At 35.3% G+C, this 25,621-nt stretch overlaps 1 protein-coding gene across 1 annotated transcript; it reads left to right on the top strand.

The window, feature by feature from the left end:
- The first annotated feature begins 2,134 nt into the window (after positions 1-2,134).
- On the top strand, positions 2,135-2,641 carry Ferd3l (Fer3 like bHLH transcription factor). Its single transcript, XM_047560045.1, has one exon. The coding sequence runs from the start codon at positions 2,135-2,137 to the stop codon at positions 2,639-2,641; it is 507 nt and encodes a 168-aa protein (XP_047416001.1).
- The last annotated feature ends 22,980 nt before the right edge of the window (positions 2,642-25,621 follow it).

Genomic DNA, 25,621 nt, shown 5'->3' with positions numbered 1-25,621 from the left:
TTTCAGTTTTCCCTTTGCAAGAAATTTAATAAAAATCAAGTAGGTGATCATAAGAAAGATTTCTGTTACATTAACATTTTTCTAGGAGAAAATTTTCACTTCTTTTCTGAGTTACCACAAAACAAATTGGATAATGAAGAGTAAACCAGCAAGGGAAGAGAAAAAAACCTATTAAAGGACAAAAGATCAAGGAAAACCCCTGATCAAGAGTTACCAACAGAAGAAAAATTCAAGATCATGTTGAATCGTTTAAATTAAATTTAACAGGTACATAAAACATAAACATTATTCATATTAATGAAGTATTATGTCATGTTTCAATTCATATGTACATTGTATAATGTTTAAATTGGGTTAAACATAGTCTCTCCTCAAATATTTGTCATTTCTTTATGATGCAAAATTTCAAAATATTTTCTTCTAGATTTTTTAAATGAACAGTGCATTACAATTATCTATAGTCACTCTATTGTACAACAACACGCCAGAAATTCTTTCTTTGATTATACCCTTAAAGGCTAGAAAGAAGGAAAGGAATTGGGCTTACTTGTTAGAAATGGAAGGTTTCTGGGAGCTGTCCAATGTACTGAGTAAACTTCATGGCAACAATTACCCCCTTAATAGGGGCTGCTGTCCTCATTGGTTCTCTCTGAAACCAGGGTGCTTCTGTACTCAGAAGTTTATGCTATTTCTTCTAATTCACCTTTGAAATTATTTTCTAAAATGTTGCTTCTCCCCACTTGGCTTCGTAAATATTTCTACAATGAATAATTAAATATAGCTATTGGCAAAAAAAAAAAAAAAAAAAAAAATGGGGGAAAATCTTTCTTTGTTAAAATTCGGGATTTTATGAAACCAATAAAATTTAATTTTAATTACAACAAATTTAAAGATTTTTATCTCAAAATGTCTAAAGACAGCCAATAAATTTCCTGAATCAGAATTAGTAAGGCATAATGTCCACTCTTAAATCCTACTGTAGACTGGACCATACAAATGGATGAAAATAAGCCAAATGAAAGTGTCAGGATTTTTCTTTGTTCACAAGTAAATACTTGATCAGCAATTTAAAAGTCCAAAGACTCCTTAATAGAGGGTGAGCTGATCTACCCTTTAGCTTACCAAGGATAAATTGTACTTCTGAAAGGAGATTGAAGTAGTTTTGTGGTGGGGGGCGGGGGACGGTGGCGGAGGACTTGCTTTGTCCCCAACACTGACAATTATACAGTTAAGCCCGGCTAGAGAAAAATTTGTGAACTACCGTTTGTCATTTTGTTGTCATCATAACTTTTTCCCTGTAATAAAATCTCCATGTGAGTGGAAGATGAGGGTAGGGAAAGGAAAGTCAAGTATCTCAATTGTTAGGCTGATTGCTACAAACAGACATTAGAAGTCAGGGTTTGTAACAACGCAGCAGAGTTGTTTGAGATGCCCTAGAAGGAAAAAGAAAGCCGGTTCCAACAGCGACTCTGGGGAATGTGCTCTAGGCCCCCCTGCCATGCTTACTTAAGCTAATGGAAGGTCTTGCCTTTCAGCAGCCGCTGCACTGGGATACCAGACAAACAGCTCCCCTCGACCCCTGGCAGGAAGGGCCCCTCTTCAGGACATCATTAAAAGCACATGCACTTGCTTCACATCCATTGGCAGATGGTGGCAAGATTCGGGACTTCTACCCTGACGCCAAGGAGAAGCCATCGCGGTGGAAAATACCTTCGCTTTGAAAATCCAAACAGAAATGAAAGAACTACATGAGATAAGGAGCCTGGAGAACATTAGTTGGCTGCGGGGGTGGAGAGAGACACAAAAAGCACACAGCAGGTAAGAACTGGGGGTTGTTGCCAAGAAGGAACTGTCCGCGTGGCGCAGAGAAAAGATCTCAGAACTGGAGGCCTTTCCTTCTGCGCCCTCCAGGCGTGCTCAAGCTTGTCTTCCTTCATCAGCTTCGAGAGGAGGGACGTTGTCAGAGCCTTCCCAATCAGAGCGACTAATCCTGTTATCAGCTTGGTTATAAATATTAATGTCCCCCAGCCAGCCGGTGATGGTGTTCCATCAGATCTAAGTCTGTAAGAAACCCCATCAGCAGCTTCGCCTCTCCCTGCGAAAAATCGATGAGACGCAGGGCCAAGTTGAAGCGATGGCGGCCTATCCGGAGAGCTGCGTGGACACCACTGTGCTGGACTTCGTCGCAGACCTGTCCCTGGCCTCCCCGAGACACCCTCTCCTTTGTGATTTTTCGCCTGGGGTTCCCTTTGGGGACCCGGCACTTGGGCTCCGAGAGGGAAGGCCCAGGAGGCTAGCCCAGTTTGAGGAGCGGACCCCTGAAGAAGAGGATTGCGAAGTAGACGACGGGGACGGGGACGAAGAAGAGGAGGAAGAGGAGGGACGCGGGAGAGGAGCGTCGGTACTAGGCCGCCCCAAGAGGAAAAGAGTGATCACCTATGCCCAGCGCCAGGCCGCCAACATCCGCGAGAGGAAGCGGATGTTCAACCTCAACGAAGCCTTTGACCAACTGCGGAGGAAGGTGCCCACTTTTGCTTACGAAAAGAGGCTGTCTCGGATCGAGACCCTACGCCTGGCCATCGTCTATATCTCCTTCATGACCGAGCTCTTGGAGAGCTGCCAGAAGAAAGAAACCGGCTGAGCCGGGTGGGATGGGGGGCATTTGCCCCCTCCTCGCCCGAGCGCGCGTGGGTCCGTGGTGTTTCAGGACCCAGCAATGGGTGTCGCTGAAAGGCAAGCAGGGACGCCCCAAGACAGAACGGTTGACCTTCCGAAGATCGGGTTTAGTATTGTAAAATCCCCATAGCCTTCCAGAAGTATGGCAGCTTGTAGAGTTAATATATACGCGGTCGCCTTCAAAGAAATCGAGATTAGGGGCAAGCGGGCTTAACTAGGAGTCTGTACTGTCGAGGCTGGTGCCCAGAATCTTCTGAGGGCTGAGGGTAGAAAGCTCATCTCCTCGAACGCCAGAGTTCAGAGCTTCTATAGAGTCCAATCTCTCCTCCTTAACTTTTTTTTTTAAAAAAATAGAAATAATAAAAACGTCTTACTTTTTAATTTATTTTCTTTTTTTAAGACTCAAGAGTCGGTGCTGAGCCATCCCCTACAGGAGGGCCTCTCTGGCTTGCGCTGGTGGGCACAGAACCACTAGGGGTGCGATCGTGATGGGTTTTCTCATTAGCCAAGGGGCTCTGGACTTCCTCCCATCTGGGTCGACAATGTGCAACAAGTGCAGCAAACTCTAAGAAAGAATCAGTCTCTCTCCTCTCTATCTGCTCCCCTTCTCCCTCCCCTTTCTTCTCCCTTCCGTTTCCCACCAGATTGGGGTGATCTGAGCAGGTTGCCATCCTGACACTATTCCCAGAGGGACTATAGCTCGAGGCCTGTCGCCAGGTCACAGAGGCATTTATTCAGAGCCTTAGCACGCGTGCAAATCGCTGCTTTGGCAAAACTAACAACTCCGTATGTGACCCTTCTCGCCCTGGATGGGAGAAGTGAGCTTGGGGGTACTTCTGGCCCAAGAGCTCCGGACTCTCCCGGACCTATAGGAAGCTCTGGAAGTTCCCATGTCCTAACCGCCCTAGCGCTTCCAACTTTCGCTGCACGCAAAGGGCCTGGGTCTTTCTAGGAGCTATGCTGCCTGCCGGAGCGCACTTAAAAATCTTCAGCTGTTGGGAAAGGGGATTGCTTTCTTCTAAGGGCATCTAGGGACTGCAAAGGGAGGCTAATAGTTAAAAGAGGAGATAGGTTCTGACACTTCGCCAAATGCTTGCGATGGAGATGCGAGTGAAGCAGGTTCACTGCTGAGAGGCCGCCTCCTATTGAACCCTTTGTCACTCCATAATTCTTCCTTCTGTGTAATTTGCTAGCACCTGAACTGGGGGCTTTAAGAAAGGAGAGGTGAGTGAAGAGAGAAACTGGAGCAATTGATGCCCAACTAACTGTAAATTCACTGTTCCTAAAGAATAAAACCCAGCGGTTATTTCAGCACTTCCTTTTGCCTTTCAATGTGCACAGACAATTCTCCCTATCACCTTTTTAAGATACTTAATATAATAGAATTCATGTTATTAAGAAGCAATATATATGCATTCTGAAAAGCTGGCAAAACAAAAGTTCAAAAAAGAAAAAAGAAAATTTAAATCACCTCACACTAAAACACTGCTAGTATTTTCATCTATTTCCTTCTAGTCTTTTTTTTCCCCCTATGCAGTTATAGATTTAATGCATTTTACAAATTTGGGATATTTACGGATACTGATGATTTTTTTCATTTGGCATTGTAGAATGAGCACTTTTCCCTTGACTTCAAATATTATTCAAACATGATTTCGATTAATGTATTTTGTTGTCATGTGGATGTATCATAACTTAACCCAAATCCCCTGCAGGTGGGTAGCTAAGATATTTCCTTTCAAAAAGTAAATTATGCCACAAAGAGCATTCTTATAAATGCCTTCTTCATTATAATTTCCTTATATTTGATTCTTAAAGCTGAAATCTCTGGGTAAAATGAACATGCTTCCTGGTAGCTTCTGCCAGTTCACACACCATCCCACTAGCACTGCAAGGAATTCGCCTGTCCCCCATTCCACCACCACCACCACCACCACCACCACCACCACCCCCAACCCCTTTGACAGCACTTAGAACACGTGAAACTTTTCCCAGTTCTCCTTCCCATAGGAACTGAATTAGTTCTGAAATGAGTCCCTTTACCTCCACCTTTTTTTTTTTTTTAAATATCTCTTCCCACCAGGATTCTTTCTACCTCTGCTATGAACATATCAGGACAAACAGGTAAGAGAGAAAATGTAAACAGCTAAAACCAAACAATAACAAAACCAGGGAATTAATTATTTTCTAATTCTCTAGCACCTTTATTAAGATAATCTGAGATTTGGAAAATGACCTCTTTATCCTTTTTATAAAGTAAAATTGTTTTCCTCTTCTTTCTCTAGACTACTTTTTAGTTAGCTACATCAGTATACTTTTATCTTTTAAAATACATTTAAAATTACTCATTTTGATATGGGAAACAAAAATAGTTATTTCTCAATCCAAATAGTATTCTGCTCCCCAGCTCTCATAAGGTCAAAACCCCATGTTAATTTACCCAGTTATTTATTCATTCAATCAAGTGTTGACTTTTTATAGCTAGTGCAGATGAATTCAAAATTGAAAAAGTCTACAGAATATCCCTTCCTTCAAGTTCTCCTGAAAATTAAACATCATTTTTTAAAATTCTGCAAGTGTTGACTAAGTAAGAAGATATAGGGATTGAATTCTAGAAATCCTTAATATTTTGTTGGAAGAACCAGTTTTGAAAATCAAAACTAACAGAACTATGTAGACAAAGGACCAAGCATCACTGGGTCCTGAGAAGTGATTACAATCATCCATTTTCCTTAGTTCTCTTCCTTATATTCCAACCTGCTTTGTTACAATCTGAGTAACCTATAGTGAATGCCTCTTCAGCATATTAAATATCTAATGACCTTCTAAATGGAAAGCTATTACTCTACTATTATCTTTATTGTTACTAGGAAAAATTACATCCACTGTTCTAAAACTGTTACATTTTATTAATGTTTTGCTTTTCTTAAGTTTGTATATGTCCCAGAATGTAATGTCTTTTAAGTTATTATCATAATTATTCTACCAATGAAATGATTTGAAGTCTAGTAAGGATCAGAAACACAGATAAATTAACTGATTTTTATTATTTACACCAAATCATCCATAGAAATAGTGTGAAATGTTTCACATCCCAACCTTAAATCTAATGCACCATCATATTTTTACACAACTCTTCTTAGCAATGTATTTTATTTTAGTTCTCCCCACGTAGGTCCATGTAATCGGTATGCTTTTTAATAAAACCTTCCTTAAAATACAGCACACCTTTAAGTTAAAATTGGTTGTTGGTTTACTCTTCACAATTGTTTTAGTCAATAATGATAGAAATATCAGTGGGTATTCACTTTTTAATAATTTCCATCAGTTGTTTTTTTTTTTTTTTTTTCTTAATCCTAATGGTGTCAGTTACTTTTTTTAAATTGTGACAATTGGACTGGGGATATAGCTCAGTTGGTAGAGTGCTTGCCTTGCCTGCACAAGGCCCTGGGTTCTAATCCCCAGCACCACAAAAAAAAAAAAAAAATGTGATAATTGGTTTTTGAAATCTCAGACTTATTTAAACACCTAGAATCTACATTTTAGATGTTGCTTGGAGGCAATTTATTTGTATACTTTTTACTGACTGAAAAATGCCTTTTGGTCTCAAACTAAGTTCCACATAACTATCAGATTACTATTAGTATTCAGACAGGCAAACCATGAAGAGATATAAATGAAATCATATTTGAAAGGCATAATTAAGCTTTTCAAAAAGAGCAAAATATATCAGAACCCTTTTCCATCAACTGGGAGTCATTCGAACTGATCATCTTCTACAGTTAGTTGCCCAATTTGAAAGCAGATTTGGGCAAAATTAGCACTGGAGGCTGAAAAAAATATTCTGCTAGTATGCCTAATTCCTGAGTGAACATACAATTAAGACCCTTATATTGGTGTTTATTATCACACTTGTCAGCATCCCTATTAGAAAAATACTTGTGGAATTATTACAGGGTTATGAAAATCATGAGATGAACCTTGGTAAGCAAAATTTTAGGACATATTTTCTTCTTAATTACAAATCTTCAAAAGAAACCTCAAATAGAATAAGACCACAAGTACATTTTACATTAAAAAAAAAAGAGAATTCATTTAATACAAGTGAGATCATTATTTTATTTTCATTAAAAAGAACTAGTAGATAAATATTGAATGTTAAATACTAAGCTGACTTCTTATAGGTTGGTATTATTTCATTAAATTATGTTTCAAAAGTTTTTGATAAGTGGTGAAGTTTTGCTATATATCTTATTATTTGACTCAAATTCACTCAAAGATTTCTGAACTTTGCCAACATTTTGGGTGAAGTTAGGACCAAGTTCTGGTCAGCACCATCTCTTCCTGTGAATACTGGACTAAAAAAAGGTTACAAAACAAGAGTCAGCAGTTCTGACCATTTTGTTTTGACTTTGGGGTTTCTTTGAATCCGAAGCTCAAAACCAAACCTGGCGGAGAAGGAGAAGGAAAGGAAAGAAGCAATGCAAACTGACAGGAATAAAATACCAGAAAGATGGAAAAACTTCTTCAAGTCTCTATAAACCAAAGCCTATAACTTTCCACAACTTTCTTTATGACACCAAATTTTTCATTCTGTGCCTATAACACATGCCTTAGAGAAGTAAAAGAAAATCATGAATGCATTTTAAAACATTATTTATGACTGATACCTGGTAGAATATCACCCTTTATTTAGCAGAAAGCAATTAACTTTTAATATTCAGTGAAATCAAGAATTTGAAAAAATAAGACATGATAGAAATGATCATAATAAAATGCCTTATATTTGCTTAGTGCTTATTGCAAAATGCCATCCACTTGGCTTCTCTAATTTGATCTTCTCCATTGAACTTCAACAAGATCTAGAAACTCTCAATTAAATTGAATCATCAGAGTATCATCTTAAACATCCTTCTCTCATCATTGAAAATAGCCTGACACTGGGATGCCTAAAAGAGGACTGACCAACGGTCACATCTGAGCGCACATCACTTTGAAAGATATTGCCTTCAAAGATCAAAAGCACCTTAACACGTTCTGTGGATGATAAATTATACAAAAGGCTGGTAGGGTCTGGATCCCTTAAAGGCCAAATTTTACTACTTTCTATTTAGGGCTCTGTGAAGGAGATTTCCACCTGCATTCAACAAATGTAGATGACCTCAAAGCAGTTTTATGGGCAGTTTTTTTAAAAAGATATACATATATGATTTCCAATCTTCCAAAGGGAAGAAAATGCCTGTGAAAATATGGAAATAGATCAAACAACTGGTGAGCAATAGAAGGCAAAAACATCATGTAAATCTGTTCAAATGAGTGAATGAATGATCATATTCTCAGTGTACTGCAGATAATTTTATATATTCTTCCAGTGGTAGTAAAATCCCAATCAAGTGTATTTGTTACTAGTCAAACCTTGAACTGATGAACTATATCAGTTCCCACAGTTTAGTGAAACATTGATGGAATCAGAAGTAGTATCCAGGGAATAACCAAATAATTTGATCATTAGGACTAGATGAAGTAACAATATCCATAATAATAAGCAGTAATATCTTTGAAATATATCTGTTGTATTGCTTGCTTTTGACAGCACATGTTCTAAACCCCCTGTTGAGTTTTTATATAACTTTTAAAATCCTTCTAATAATTTTAGGGTGTAGATTTTGTTCTTTCTTCCATAGTACTGAGTAAACTATGGAATAGAGAAGTTAATTTTCCCAAGTTCAATCAGTTACCTAATAGTGAAGCTAAGATTTATGCCAAGATAGGGATTTCAGAGCTGAAATCTGATGGACTAAGGTTATTTGGAAATAATTATATGGTCATTATATTTAAATAGAAATACTATGATGAGAAATGAATAGATATTTATCTATGCATTGTCCTGTGATCCTATAATTATTTCAAATAAGAAGTACAAAAAGGAAAAAAAATCAAATGACTATTATGCCAAATCTTTGACCTTGTCAAGCACCATACAAATGTAAATTATCATTGATTTCAAATTATCATTAATTTTAACAGCCATCCAAAGATACTTGAATCATGTCTTATCTTACAACTTTGCTTGAAGAGTTGGATGAAAGTGAAAACTAATATTTTGTATGTGGTATTACATGGATCCTGAAATTAAAAAATGGAACTTGGTTTTCAACCTAATCCTAAAGGGTATAACCAAGAACTGAGTGTCTGACTCTGATTTCATTGGTCGGGGCTGACATGCTTGACCAGATACAGTCTCAAATATAGATTTGTAACATTTGTACATCCCAGTTCTGCTACTTACTAAATTAATCACTTAAAATTTAAACCTACCCCTCTGACCTATAAATTAGACATCATAGACACAGTTATTTAAATAAAGAGATAATATAAAGAGCTGAGTTCAGCACCTCACAGAAAAAATATTTAGCCAATGTCATTGTTGCTGTTGTGTATACTACTTCAATCTTGAATATGTATAGAGAACAAAAGATTTGGCCTTGTAGGGCTCATGAGAACACAACTGAAAGCAATATTAAACCATATTTTCAGGTAGGGAAGCAGATAACTCCTACTTGAGAAATTTAAGTGGCTTCTACCTGTCTCCCACAAAAAGAAATAAGGGAGGAAAAGAAAAAGGGCCCCTCTTTGAAGCATCAGAGAGGGAATATGGGTCGCAAAGTATATCCTTTTACATTCTGTGTCCTATCTGCCATTTATGCAGTCTTTAAAACTTTAACACCTGACTTTACTCTCTTTTTGAACACAGTTTTTATTGTTGCAATAAAGTATTTATACAATATTTCAGAATAAAGGTTTGTATTCTCTGGTCCAGTTTTTTGTTTTGTTTTGTTTTGTTTGTTTGTTTTGCAAACTGAATAATGTTTTTTAAAAGATAAGGTTGGCCTTAACGTGCAAATAATCTCTCAACATTTATAAATGGGTAGCTCTATTTTTTTCATATGTATTATTTTATATAATAATGCTTCCTCCTTGCCCAGAAAGTTAAAAGGAGAATTATTAAATTTCCTATTCCTTTTAAAAGTTTGATTTAACTTCAAGTAGCTCATTTGAGGGCTAATGGTAGAGGACCTTCTGAAATTTACTAAAAATTTTCCAACTTAGGAAACATACCAAATTTCAAATATTCTGACCATGGGTTCATATTTTTGGCCAAAAAAGTGTGCTGACTATAGTTAACAAGCATTTGACAAGTAGTTGTTTTACTAACTGCAGATCTTATTGAACATGTCACACCATTTCTTTCATCACTATTCATTTGCCTAATCTCACCAAAGCCCATTAAAATTAGAGCAGATGAGCTCAGTTAAAACATGTATTGGATGCCACTTTGTTTCAGGATGATAGAACCACAAATTAAACTTCATACTCCTTATTAGCATACTACATTTCATCAAATGAGGTCAACTGCTTCTAAAGTTAACACGAAACAGGCTGAAAAATGCCCCAAACTCAAAAGCACTGCACAACAAAACACAACAAAAATCTTTTCAAATTACATCCACATGAAAATATGTGCCATACCTCAATCCAAACCTCAGGGTCTTTACTCAGGACACCCTCAGACTTCTACTTATAAATCCAGTCCCACACTCCTTTGCATGATTCACATTTAAGCAAACATGCATACATGCAAAACTATTTTCATCAAAAAACCTTCACACGTATTTTAAAATAAATTGCACATATATAAATATTTTTAAACCTAGTTTAAACCTTTAAAAACGTTTAATTTCTTTCTCTTCCATCATGATTTGATCATTTCACTTTTTCTTTTTTCTTGACACTCCAAAAGTCCTAATATTAATGATTATTGAATTTTCCTATCTTTTGTCACTGAAATAATCATTTAAGTGAGCATCAGCATCTTTGCATATAATGAAAATAAGCATAGGAATCACTCTAGCTTTTCATCAAGCATTGGACCCACATACGTATATCAAGTCTGAATATAATTACTAAGACCAGCAACCAGACAACGGTAGAAAAGAAAGTGTCTGGAATTGCCATTTGAGAACCTACAGAGTGCTCATTGATTAGATGAGGGTCATTGACTCAACGAGAAAAACAGAATTTTCCCTGGGAGCAGAGCTGCTTCCTCTTGAGGAGATTCAGGAGTATCTGCAGTTCAGGTAATTTACCATTTCAAGAAAGGTTTAGAAAGGATTCAATCCTCTCTGAACCTTGGCTGTGATTGAGAAGACCTAAGCCATATTTTACAATATTATGACATTTTGTGGGTTCTTACAGCTCGCCTACAGAAATATTCCTTGCAGGAATTTAGCCTAAGGAAATAATCAAAACTATACACAAAGATTGAACTATCAAATAAGCACCTCAGTATTGTGAATAATATCAAAATATGGAAAGTAACACAGATCTCTAAAAATGTGAGACCCCATTTAAAACTGTTGTGGCCATTAAAAGTATACTGCAAAAGAATAGTTTGTATTATAGAAGATAATTACAGTAAGTGAAAAGAAAAATATTTTATAAAACAATATGTGAGGCATGATTTTATTTCCATTTCATATGGGATTGTGTAGAAGCATATATACATATATATATATATATATATCTCCATATCTTTATGTCTGTAATATAAATGCTCATTTTACACATAATAGAGAATTGGTCATATTTTTGTGCTTGTTTGTATTTTTCAGGTTTGCTATCATCCTTTTGTAATTAGAAAAAAGGATATAATTATTTTGAGTTAAAGTGGACAACATAACCATACAATTTGTGAGCTCCACTCTTAGTGGAAGGGCAGGATGCTATTTCTGAGAACTCTTGCTTTCTTAATTCTAACACATTTAAACTAAGTATTTAAGATGCTGAGAAGTGATGTTCTGTAACATTTTTCTTTGGGTACTAGAAAGCAGAACCTCACCAGCACAAAAGAGGCCTTTCCAGTCATTGCCCCTTCTCCTTTCAAGGATATTCTGTATACTGAATTCTAACATCCTACATTAATATTCCAGTTTTTGATTTGTTTTATATAAAGGAAATGTTTGAGGTTTTAAGAAAGATTAATTTTCATTTACAAATCTATCTTCAATAAAATATGTATTCTGATGGCCCTCTCAAGAAAACAAAGTTGAAATTACTTAGGAAGCTATGGATTAAATTTATTATTAAATAAACAGTTTAAAATTTTAAAGAAAAAGCTCTTGGCAAATACACACTTTAGTTTTACTGACATTGGAATAGAAAATTCAGTTAAAATACTGAGGGTTCCTTCTGAAACACAGTTGAGTTCACCCATAATTTACACACACACACACAGGCACACATTTTCTCTCTTTCTCAAAATAGTTAACAGTAGTCTAAACTAATTCTGAGACATTTATTATCTAGTCAGGAATATATTTAGCATTTCTAATGAAATGCCAGTTTTTAAAACAAATAATTAGTACTACAGTTGTGTTTACTATTTACTCCCAAGGAACTTACAGTGAGCAAATGACACAGACAGAGACCAAAACTGCATTAAAAAAGTGTAACATTAAATTTTGTTTTTTAAAAGATATATTAGTACTTAATAAATGAATGGCCCCAAAGTTTTACATAGTCATATATTCATGCATATTTATTTTCTCATATTTTGCATATTCATGATGTGAAAACTTTGCCATATACCAAAAGAAAAAAACACATTTCTAACATAAATAATTTCAAAATATTTAAAACCTGCACTGCTTTTAATAACTTTTATTGTTTTTAACATGTGACATTTTATCCCCATTAGCAATAACAGATGTCTAATACATTAAAAAGGAAAATCCTGCACACATGTTGAAACAGAGGACTTTACTGAAAGGAAAGCATGTGCTTTGATTTATATTAGTCAAAATTTAGATACTGTACTTGGTGCTATTTCAGGAAATGAAAAGGTGAGGAAACAGTTATATACCAGTAAACCGGAGCAAAAGTCTCCATAGAAACCAAAACAGTTTAAGTGGGAGCCACTTAAGCTAAATTAATACCTAGAATATGGGCATATTAACCCCAAGAGAAATAATTCGAACAAATCAAAACCCTGTCCATTGATTCATACAGGCTACATTGTATTTACAATTCTTCTTTGTTCACATTCAATTGTAAAAATTTATCAGTCACTGAGATTATGAAAATTCTGATGAATTCCAAAATGAAAAGAAAACAGCATTGTTTTCTCTCTGTATAAATACTCTTCACTGCTGAATAAAAGGAAAGCAAAGGGCAAATTCACAAATAGTGATCAATAAATCCAATTTTGTTTGTTTGGCTGGTGTTTTCCCTCCACTTTCACAGGCATCTTCTCTTCTGCAAGCTATTCCACAGTTACTGCAACCTTCCACTGCAAACAGCCCAGAGATAGGTACCTCAAAGCCAATGCAGATGGCAGTTAATTTACTGAGTTAGCTGTTTGCATAAATTATGTCATTCGGATTGCCCAAAATACCAATATTGATGTTAATATATTTATTTTACAAATAAGTAAACATGTTTGAATTAATTAAAACAGCATGCCCCAGCTTAGACAGTAGTGAGCCAGGTTTTGACCCAGTTGCCTCTATCTCTAGAGGTAATCTTGACAAATGTTGCTCTATTGTCGCCAGTTCCAATGACAATGAGATGTCAGCTTGCATATAACCCTTGCAAAAGTGGCTCGGCATTGTTTGGGGGGCCAGGACCTTGAGCAATATTGCAAGAATAAACTGAAAAAATCTTTATAAAGATTCCTATAGTTTTAATTTATATCATCTTTCAAAGAGTATGTGCTGCAACTGGGAAATTTTCTATTTCATTCAATTGGCATGAGGTTTCCCTAATCTCATTTTACGTATAAGTATTGCTTCACATTCATAGAATGAGAAAGAAATAGTTCTCTGAATCTGAATTGAGGTGTTTTTTAAAAACTTCAGAAATATGTGTGCATGTGCCTTTGCCATATATATGTACTTCCTACTGTCTGATGGTATAATCAAAGGGCTACTACTGCAAGATCACGTAACCCTTGGTCTTTCCTTCCAACCATACATTTCATTCAAGTCTCTGCTTCATAATTGAACATATTGTAGGCTGTCAGTTAAAATATCCTATTTATGACTGTTATCCTATTTGTGATGCTTGAAACAGCAGAGGGAGAAGAAGCAGGAAAATGAAAAAGTGCAGGGAGAGAGAGAAAGAGAGGAAGAAAATATGGCCATTAGACAAATCTTCATCATGTATTTTAGCTCAGGTCTACTCCCACTATGGTGAAAATGGATATCAATACCCTTGTGCTATTGGGCAGAGATACTTTCAGGTTTATTCCCCCCACCCCACCACCACCACCTCTTTAAAATTGTTTTTTAAGTTGAGATGAATTTCCGAATATAAACATTTACCATTAAAACAAAGAAAATGTGTATAAATTTGTGTTTTATCACTTTAACAAAAGAGAAATGCAATTCATGGGATTTAAACTAAAGCCAGGTCATGTCCATGTGCAGTGCTAGTGTCAGAAGTAGTTTGCTAAGTTATACTGTCACAGTCAAGCAGTCCAGATAAGTGACAAGAGCAGCAATGAGGTCAGGAATGCTAAGGGCCCTGGCTAAGAGCACAGTGCATACAAACATCAAGGAAACTTTCTTTCCAGAAGAAGATACTCTTCAGACTGATTGTGAGTCTGAAGATGGCTTGAAACTTTTCATGGAGGTTTACAATAAATTTATTAGCAAATGGATCAAATGACAAAAGTGAACATAATTCTCAGATCTATGGCATTTAATTCAGAAATGAGGTTCTTCTAAAATAAGATTCCAAGCATTGGGAGAACTTCCAGTCAAACAACTTTGTTTATAACAATTTCTTCATTAGTTTAAAATAGAATGCCATTATTACATTTCTGATTTTGTGGATATTCTTTAAAAGTCCATTTTTCATATATCTAATATTTTTCATTTATGCTCTGAATTGCTACAATTTATCTGTAATTGCTTTCTAATGCTCCTATATCATTAGCTATTGCCTTTCCATGTATTATTTTACATCACAATTCTATTAGTTGTTCATTTATCATCCATGACACAAATGACTACCTAAAACAGAAGAAATTAAAAAGTCATTATAGCTCCCTTGTACTTTCTTATTCTTCTCTCTAGGTTCCTATTTTCTTTCTCTCTCCCTTTCTCCCTCACTTCTCCCCTTAGTCTTTTTTATTCTTTTTATGCAGACATTATCAGTTGAATTCATTGACTAAATTTCATATGCTACCATATAAAATTAAGTTTCTTTTCAAGATTATTTCCTTCTGTAAAAAAGCACACAAATTATGTATGCTTTCTACAGAAATTACAGAGGAATAAAACATGAAGATATACTTTATTTTAGCTTTGTAAAGTTATTGGTCTACATAAATGTCTCCTTTGGGAAAGAGGGGTTGACAAAATGATCAAGAAGGTGAACAATTTCCTGACTCCCCTTACCCAAGTCAAATGTTCATGGTCATTCTTATATGCAGCCCTAAACTAAACAAGCACATAAATGTCATAGTGAGGAGAGAATGAAAAGTAGCAATAATGAAGGCTCAGTTTACATTTAAATTGGGTTGGATCAGATTGAGTTTTCTTGCTCTGTTTAATATCCAATTCTTGTGCAAACTTTCATTACCAATTTAATACAAATCTATCATCTATTTACTGAATTCCTTCTATGAACATGTCTTCACTCTCAACAGTTTTCTATTTGGTTAAGAATTTTTGCTCCAAGCAGCTCATAGTAGATTTAAGGAACATACACTTTAACCAATATATGCAGATATTGATTAGACTATGTGGGGAAACAGTAATATAAGCTACTAGGAAGAGATAGGAGAATATAAGTCAGCTACTGTAAGTTCTATACTATTTTATACTTAACCCAAAATCAAGGCTGCTGGAGGGAGTAACAGGAGCCAGTTGAGTAAAACAGTCATAGAACTAGAGTACAGACCATGACTAAATGCAAAGGAGTAAATTCTAACATCAGAACTAATTGAAGCCAAGAATCACTCCTGTTTAGTTCATTATTTAAGAGTCGGACAGTTATTTGCCAATATCCATTCTCCATTCTTCTTTTTTCAGCAGTAGAATCTATAGAGGTTTTACTAGATATGTTAGTCAGCTTTCCATTACTGTACAATAGGCCTATAATAAACAACTTATAAAGAGAATAAATTCATTTTAACTCACAGTTTTGGAGGTTTTAGTACATGGTTGATTGGTGTTGCTGCTTTTGGACCTGTGGTGAAGCAGACCATCATAGCAGGAGCGCAGCAGAGGAATCTCATTCACCTGTGACCACGTATGAAAGAGAGAGAAGAAACGAAGGTCCTATAATCCCCTTTGAAAGCACAACCCCCAATTACCTAAAACCTACCATTTTGCTCCACCTCTTAAAATATCCACCATTTTGCAATAGTGCCATAGTCTGGGAACCAAAATTTTAACACATGGTCCTTTGGGTTACTTTGCAGATCCAAGTATATTTCTGCACCATGTCCATCTCATACATGTCTATATCATAATGCGAAATGTATTCACTCCACTCCACTAGTGGTCAAAGACCTAAATGTTCCAGCATTGCTCAAAAGTCTATGTTTAAACTCTCCTCTAAGACTAAAGACAAACACTTAGTTGTGAGTCCCTGTAAAACAACAACAACAACAACAAATAAAGTTACCTACTTCTAGGACATAATCCACAGGGCAAACATTTTTAACATTTAACATGACCATCTAATTAATGAATGTGTTTCAAGGCCTCACTTGGATTAGTTGTAGCTATGTGACTAAAATCTAGCAGTGGGGTATCAGCAGAAGTCACAGATAAAATTTCTACAGAGGGTTCTTAAAGACAGACCTCACTTTCTTGCTTTTCATCCTTCCCACTAACTGAAATACAAAATTGACATGGGAACCTGAGTGTTCATCTTGGTCCATGAAATTGAAGCCATATTTTGAGGATGGCAGGGCATTAAGTAAAATCTCTAACATGTTAAGCTACTGAGCCAACGTATTCAAACTCTTCAGAACATAAAGAAATGACTGCCTTGATTAGCTCACTATAGTTTTTGGATCTCTTTGTTATTGTGCCATATCCTACCTCATCTATCACTTTATCTCAAGTATCTGACATACACTGCATTCTCATTAGGAACTCCCAAGGGACAGAGTGGTCTCAGCCTATATTGAAGATTTTTGTGTATAAAACCAGAGTACAGATAGGCAAGGACCAAGTTGAAATTGTGGTGAGTGTGTTGGGAATGACCTGAGGGAGGAGGTGCTACACACACTAGTTTATAGCACACTTCAGTTCTTACACCTTCGTTTCATCTCATAAGGTACCATTCTGATTTTCAGAAGGGGAAAACAGCCTCACTATATAAAATAATAAGAACTGAATCCATGTCTGCAGTGATTTTTCTGTCTTTGACAATACAGATTTGGGCTGATGGAACTGAAACATAGATGATGGTGATTGAATTATCATTGTTATAACCTTACCTCTAACTAGGGGCGACAAAGCATTCCAGTTAAGCATACGTTTTCCATTTAAGATTTTGATAGGTTCAGTGTACCTCTCAAGACAAAATCATCACTTCATTGGTAACTTAGAATATTGCATTTTATTATCAAATTTCAAGGAGCACAATCTCTAGTCACTTCTCAATAACTTTCCATATCTCAGTTAATAAAAATAATGTTTTCAGAAGATAGCCAGAAGAATATGTATTATTTTAGATCTTGAAAACTTATACATAATGAGATTCAGCCATATGATCAGAAGGAAATTTGCCTCTGTTAAAATTTGAGTAAATCAAATTTTTGCCACCATAGTATCATAAGCATATATTAAAAGTCATTATTCTTTTAGAAAAACACAATGAAACTTTCTGGATATTTAATATACACATATTATCAGGAAGACTGTTCTTTGTGATATTTAATGCTTCTTCCTCCATAAATCTAAGTAAAAAAAATTGTTTCAGGTCACAATACAAGGAATAGTTGGACATCTTTCAGACAGTGTATATGTATGCGTGTTTCTGTATGCTTGTTTCCTTATGGATTCCATGAATCTTAACAATTATCTGTAATACCTGTTCACATTATCTATTAAACTTAGAGCCAAGTGTCTGACTCACCACTGAAAAATACATTAAGAGATTATACATACATTTTGCAGCTAACTCAGTTTAACTTTATCTTCTTTTTTGCTTTTTTGATTGATTTATCTTAGTTTTAATGAATGTATTCCTGATTTTCTTCTATTGACATCACTTGCCTCCATTCTTTTTCTGTTCTTAAATGTGTATTTACAAATTAACATTTTTATAAGATGTTCTTGTTTAAGAATGTTTTGTACTTTTGTTGCCATTTTTTAAAAACAACTGATTAGACCTCAATCTCTGTTTATTGCATCACTCTGCATCACAGTTCTTGGAAGTGTCTTTCTCAATAACCTAAAAATGTATTTGATTCTTTCTTTTTTTTCCCCTGGTATTTCTTTATTTTTACTTCATATAGTCACATACATGCAATCTTAGCTGGGTATATTAACTTCTTAGACTACAATATTCTTTGGCATTTGTTCTTATCAAGATCCCTTAGGTAACCTGATTTTCATTCCTTTGTAGACAATTAATTTTCTTTACCTGGATACCTATAAAATAATATCTTTAAAAGTCAATAAATATTCTGAGAATATTTATGGTTACAGATCTGCTTTCATTAACTTGGCTCAATGTGCTATTCCATTTTATGAATTCTGTTATTATTTGGATTTTTCTGTCATTTATTATTGATTATTGCTTCTTTTCAATTTGTCCTTGATTCTTCTTAGGAAAATAAATTATCTGTAATTTCACAAACATTACCCTACTTAAAATTTTCTTCTCTTTATAAATCCCTATGCCCCTTACCTGGTTTATTTTCTTTCCATTGCAATGATCATCATCTTTTTTAGTTTCAGTCCTCATCTTTTCCTCACACATACTCACCCTTGTGGTGACCTCTCCCAGTTACATAGCTTAGAATTCTATTTATATGCTAATGAATTCCAAATTTTACCTCCAGTCCAGACCCCTTTCACAAACTTCGTACTCACATATCCAACTGCTTCCCAACAATTCCACTTGGATTTCCAACTGACAACTCAAATTTAACATGTCTGAAACAGACCTGTCTCCCCTGGAATGGGTTCCATCCACAGCCTTCTCTATCTCAGTGTTTGCCAGCTCCCCCTTTCTTTTGCTCAGATCAAAGGACTAAGATTTCTCTCTCTCATACCTCATGTTTTATCTTTATTGAATCCTGTTGGCTCTACCTTCAAAATATATCTAGAATCTAACCACAATTTTTTACAACTCCAACTCCTCTGCTACCAGCCAAGTTCAGTCACTTCTCACTTAAATTACTACAATGACCTCCTAACTAGTCTCTCTGTTTCTCCCAAAGAAAAGGCCACATGTGACATCAAGATTGGCTCAATTCTAGGTCAACATTATTCCTGCTTGGACAAGGATATTGTAGTCAATAACTACTCATGAGTTAGGAAACTTCTGGTGGAGTGATAGCTTCATATTATGATCAGAATAGACCATTCCGTAAATGATTGTGCCATTCTAAGAAATCAAAGGAACAAAACTGATATTTCAGTAGTCAGAGAATAAACTCTCCTCATATTCTAATGACCACAGCCTCTGATTGGGCACTTCACTTTCTCCTGTTGTATTACACAAATGTCTGTTTTTGTTTTTGTTTTTCAAACTACACAGTTGAAATACCCTCATCTTCTTCCAGCTCAGGGTCAATTACTTTAGGTTCTTCTTTGCAAAGAACATAAAATGGAGAATTTACAAATCATTTATACTTTATTACAGTTTTTTCTGATCACCAATATTTGTTCTGTGTCATATATTTGGAGGGGTATGATTCAAAGTAAGATATTGTCCCAATTATTTGTTAATATTTAGATGATAAAGACCAGGTGTATTTATTGAGTAATTTTAGAATCTAGGAAGAAATGTTATATAAATTAATATTTTAAAAAATAAGTATTTTTAATCTCTGATTTTGAGTAACATATATTATTTAATTTCATTATTATGTCTGAATATTGTTTTAAGTAAAGTTTAGTGTAATACTGAAACATATCTAAGCTATCAAGTACCTGCCTTTTTTATTTAGCCTATGAAAGGATCTGCACTTTCTGTACTTCTCTAAACAGGGTTAATTATTATTGCTAATAATCAATAAATGATTATAGGGTACCTATTTTGCACATTATGGAACCCATGAGGAACATGAGAAGAGTCTGGGTTCTTATGGTAATTAGGCTTCTTTGGAAGAAAGTACTTACATAAGTGAAATAGACTCCAGTATGAGTCACAAAATACCAATTGTGCTTCAGAGAATGTTAGTGCTACAAACTCAGGAAATGCTGTCTCTGCTGAAGTTTTATTGACTATCTGGCATACAAACCAGTTTCCAGCTGTTGGTGAACACCCAGTTTGTCAGTCTTGGTGGGGAATCGCACTCCTCTCACAAGCACTTGGATGAAGAAAGGTAGGCTGAGAAAGAGTGAGAACTGATGACGGTTTATATTGTTAGTCCAAACAATCAAATATTTACTGAAATGTACTGATTTGCAGTAATGAGAAGATGAGGTTATTTGAGAATAGCAATAAATTTGAGATGTTTGTGAGAAACTCACTGTGGTAGCTCCTAAACAGTCAAAGATGACAGCTAAAAAGATTCCACCTAGTTCAGAAGTCAAAGAGATGGCATGCCTCCTGTTACAGTTCCTTGGCAGATAGGACACGGATAAATTATTGAACCTCCTCCAATTAGTGTCCCTTCCCTGAACTTTGAGTCTTTAGGGGGTGATGCATGGATATAAAAACAATTGTTCTTCAAAGAGAACTGGATCATCAATTAATTTCTTCATTTACCCTTTAAATCATTCCTTTTGCACTTAGAATTGAATGCTAATGCTTAATGTCAGTCTACAAGCTCCTGCACAACTTAATCCTTATTCAAAGTAATAATATAAAAAATATACCAAAGACCAGCCACCATTTTAAGGGGTTAGCCCTTATTAATTAATTCAATCATCACACCAACCTAATGATATACAGTACTCGCTCCCTTTCACAGGAAGCATGGAGAGGTAAGCTACTTATCTAGGATCACTCAGGCATTGAGAAGAGAATACACATCTAAACCCAGGTGGACTGGCTCCAGAATCCAGGTTCTTCTCCACTACACTGTACTCTATAGTCACTCTTCCTTGCCAGAAAAGGAAAACACATTCAGAACTTCTAAATCCTCTTCTAGTTCTAGTACTCTATGACTTTTTGCTTTTTTATAAGGAGTTTCCCCAGTTCTATAATTGTAATGATTTAAGACATTAATAATAAATGAAAATATAATAATCATCTAATTTAATTTCCTTAAAAATTACCTAGGTTCCTTTTGTTTTATCTGTTTTTATTCTATGTCATTATTATAAAAATCAGTCTCTGACATACCTATTAACTCAGAGAAACAGTAAAACTAGTGCCTGTGATTGTAGATTCTACTGCTGATGAATTCACATGTAAAGTTGGATAGCCTTTCTTTCTTTCAAAATTTTCCATGACATTTCCATGACAAAATATGTATTCAATTTTCTAACAATGTGTTATGGTTTAGACATGAGATGTCCTCAAAAGGCTCATGTGTGAGACAATACAAGAAAGTTCAGAAGTGAAACGATTGGGTGTGAGAGTCTTAACATAATCAGTGCATGAATCTACTTATATGGATTAGCTGGGTATAACTGTAGGCAGGTAGTGTATGACTGGTAGAAGTAGGGCATTGGGGGTATGTCTTTGGGATTTATATTTTGCTCTTGGTGAGTGATGTTCTCTTTGGTTTCTGTTTGCCACATTATGAGCTGTTTTCTTCTGCCATGCCTTTCCACCATGACTTTCTTCATCACCTCTGAAACTAAGAGCCCTAAATAAACTTTCCTTTCTCTAATTGCTCTTGTCAGGTCTTTTGGACACAGCAACTAAAAAGTTGACTGAATCAGAAAGTATTCTAAAATATTTCATCTCTATAAAATATCTGAGGACCCATCCTTTATATAAGAATCAACATAAAGAAAATAACAGTGAATGAATGTTACATATATCCAGAAGTAGATTATTTTTTTCCCTAAGGTTACATCAGACTGTAGTCTAGTGTGGAGGATGGCCTGGATAAAAATAAATTAATTAAATAAAATTCATTTGTCATATCTGCCTCTCAGATATTACCTATTTGCTTAAGAATTAACATCTTCGGTTGTTTTTCTTTTAGTTATATTTAACTATTACTTCTCTTTGGTCTAAAAATTTACTATGAAGTTAAAATTGCCATTAAAGTGCTCATGGTGTTTTTGTTTTCTCAATCTTCATTAAATACACTTCAGATTGTCTAGAAATAGCTCCAATCTTAAACATAACTACAACTAAACAAGTCCACTACAAGTAAAACAAAGGGGCTGTAAACTATTGTTTGTTCTTGGCTCATATGTGATGGTGAAATTGAAGAGCATCCCTTATTTAATAGGAACAATTTCAAAGTTCCAAGACCTTCCACATGACAAGGATCAAGACAATAAGACAAGACCGTTAAGTTCTTGTTTCCTAGATGTTTCACTGCACTATCTGGAACTGGATCCAAAAGACAAAATTGAAGTTTCAGCTAAATGACAGAACTGGAAGTCCATGATCTGTACCTGGAAAAACAGAAGAGCCCCAGAACTACATTTTTCTTGTCTTCACAATTCTTCCTTCCTTTCAGTCTGTCCTCTCCCATATAAGGGATTTTTCCAGTGTCCTCCGGCTGCCCTGAGTCCTCCCTGTTTTGGGAAAAACATCTCACAATCTAATTCATGCATAGGTGTCAGGGACGCACTGTGTCACCTCACCTTGTGAACTTTGCCATTTAAAAGAGGAGCCTGAAGAGGACAATGTCAGCCCCACATTGATAAGTTACCAGTGATGGATCCGAAAATGACTGGGGGGAGTACGAGATGGTTTTTGCACCTTTCAAACCACTGCCTATTTTACCCATTTTTGGTATCAAAGCTTAGGCCCATTTGGCCACAAGCAGCTTCCAAAACTAGAAGAAAGCTCATTCTTATCAGCTAGGAAAATAATTTGAAAGCAGCACAGAGAAAAAAAAAATGCATCTATAAAACTGGCCATTCAGACCAGATCATTTCTAAAATTCCTTCAAGTTAAAATTTTTTCATCATTTTCTAATTATCCAACTATTTCATTTTACATCTGAGGATACTGATACCTTGCATCATTTCTGGTAACTTTCACACCCATTCACTTCCAGTCATACAAGTCTCCTCATATCCCAAGGAAGCTGCTAATGCACATGACTCCAGGTCTTCATGCATGTGCGCCCTATGTCTGAATCACTTTCCTCCCCTATCCTTTCCACTTCTTATCCACTGCATGCCTGCTTATCCTCCCAGAATAAAGTGTCCTGCAAGAAGACTGAACTATATACTTTCTATCTGATTTATGAAAATCTAATTCTACTAATGAAAATAAGAGAAACTGGAGGGTTCATTAAATTAAATATGGAAACAAGTAGTTGGACAGGCATTTTAGCTGACCAAGTATAAGAAGACCAAGTAGGAAGAGACAGAAATTCCAGGTAAGCATCAAATTACTATGAAGTTTATAGGGATCCCATATTTATGGGGAACCATATTCATGAGATGATAAATAGGAAACATATGAAGTCATCCTATCACCTCAGGACAGGTTCAGTGCTTTTCCTTGGCACCCCTTGCAAATGTCATAGCATATAGATCTTTTTGTTAAAATGTGTTTTATTTTACACTACATTTTGAAATCTTTGATGTCAAGAACTAAATCTTCTGAGAACACCTAACATAATAAGAGATATCAACACATTTGTGTTAAATTACAAAAGAATCAGTAAGCACATTGCAATTATTTGATGCTGGCTGAAACCAGAATTTGGACTGTCCAAACAAACAGAATCTTACAGTTTCTCAATGTCTTGACTACAGTGAGTGAGAATAAGCCTCATCTCTTGCAGCTATCATTTCCCAAGGTAACTGAGATTGGAAAGACAAAAAGGATCAAGACAAAGGCATGGAGCATGACTTGAAACCAGGAAAATCACAACTTGACTTTCATTGTGTAGGTCAAAGAAAGTAACTAATGAGCTAAGAGTTTAGGCAACAAAATAGGATTTCTAAAATTCTATCATGGATAGTAGCACTTTTCATAGAGAAATAACATCAGTACTCCCTAGATGAGGTACATCCTGAGATCCAGTAATGAGAACATATTACCATCTTTACCCTAATTTAGGGAAGAACACACCCAGTAGGTGGGCATAAACCTGAATTAAAAGTTTCATTACCCTTCAACCTGTCTTGGTATTACAACTTTGGCAACGATGACAAACCCTTTTTTAAATTAAATGTCTATACCAAAGGACAGACAACTACTTGCAACAATGTCTCTGAGGACATAGAGGTTAATAATCTAGGTGCTTTTCTATTTTCTACAAAGTGTATTAATTTCTTTCTTCTTGTTATTTTAGCCTTTCATTCCCTTACATATCAAGCTTCGTTCTCTCTTGCTCTCTATCATTCTGGCTTATTTGCCCAGGCTCCCTCTTTCTCCCTCTCTCCAGATTTTGTTTCATCTTTCTGGATCTCCTCCTTGCTATTCTCCTCCTCTCTCGTCTCTCTCTTCCACCCTCCCTCCCTCCTTTTTTCCTCTTTTTTTTTTTTTTTTCTTCTGTGTATCTGGTTGATTGCCAGTTCCTTCAGCATAGTCTCACAGAATGATTAGAGACATGTCTGCTCTAAGGCACAAATGCAAAGCAAGAGTTTAGCTGAAACTGAAGCAAGATTTTCCAGCCTAGCTGTCCTAGCAATCCACCAGAATAATTAAATTCTTCCAGAAAAATATCTAATACAGAATTCATTTTACTTTACAAACTAAGCAAATGCTCTGAAACCTTTTTGAGAGAAGATAATAGAAGAGAGGGAGAATATCTTAAATCAAATATTGTGTATAATATTTGGAGGGGAAACTGAATAGTATCTTAAGAAATTCTATTTTCCATATTTCTGCAGATAATTTTATAACTAACCTATCATACACATTTAAATGCACTTTAAAAACTACAAAATGCAATTTTGAGAAATGTTCTATGTGAAGACACCCCAAATCCAAATTGAAAATTCAAACTTTCAATTGCATTTTGAAATATTCATTTAAATTTTTTTCTCATTGCCAAACATGGCTTTAAAATTAATTAACTAAAATCTATGTCATCAAGAGTTTTGTACAAAATTTTGCAAGTGTAATATAAACATTTTATTTGAATTACAACAGTAGCATTTTGTATATTTCCAGAAACATACTTTTGTTTCAACAATAAGGAAAAATGGTAACTTAAAAACACTTAAAGCTTTAATACTAATTCATTTATGTATTTAATATTTAATAAAAGTCATATAAATCAACTAGACATTTCCAAAGTGACATTCATTAATTGTGTGGTATTTCTGCTATTTTGTTAACTTTCTTCTATGAGCTTTTAAAACTGAGTTCTCTGGGAAATTGTGTCCTCTTGTGGTCACTGGCAAAAACAACATGTTTTCTGCAGGAAGAACCAAACCAAACAATGGAGGTAGAACTCAGGCTTCAGGAAAACTCATATGTATGAAAAGAAAATCCCCTGAAGCAAAGAAAGATAAAAGGTAAGAGTATCTGAAGGGAAATTTAACTAGGGAAACATCAAAATAATTCAATTTATATTTAAATTACTACTTATCAGATGGTTAAAAAGACACACAAATACTTATGACGTAGCAAAACTATGACCCTGATA

Source organism: Sciurus carolinensis, chromosome 8 (genome assembly GCF_902686445.1).
Source record: "Sciurus carolinensis chromosome 8, mSciCar1.2, whole genome shotgun sequence".
NCBI lineage: Eukaryota > Metazoa > Chordata > Mammalia > Rodentia > Sciuridae > Sciurus > Sciurus carolinensis.
Note: the sequence above shows the minus strand (reverse complement) of the source record. Positions and strands in the feature narration are given on the sequence as shown.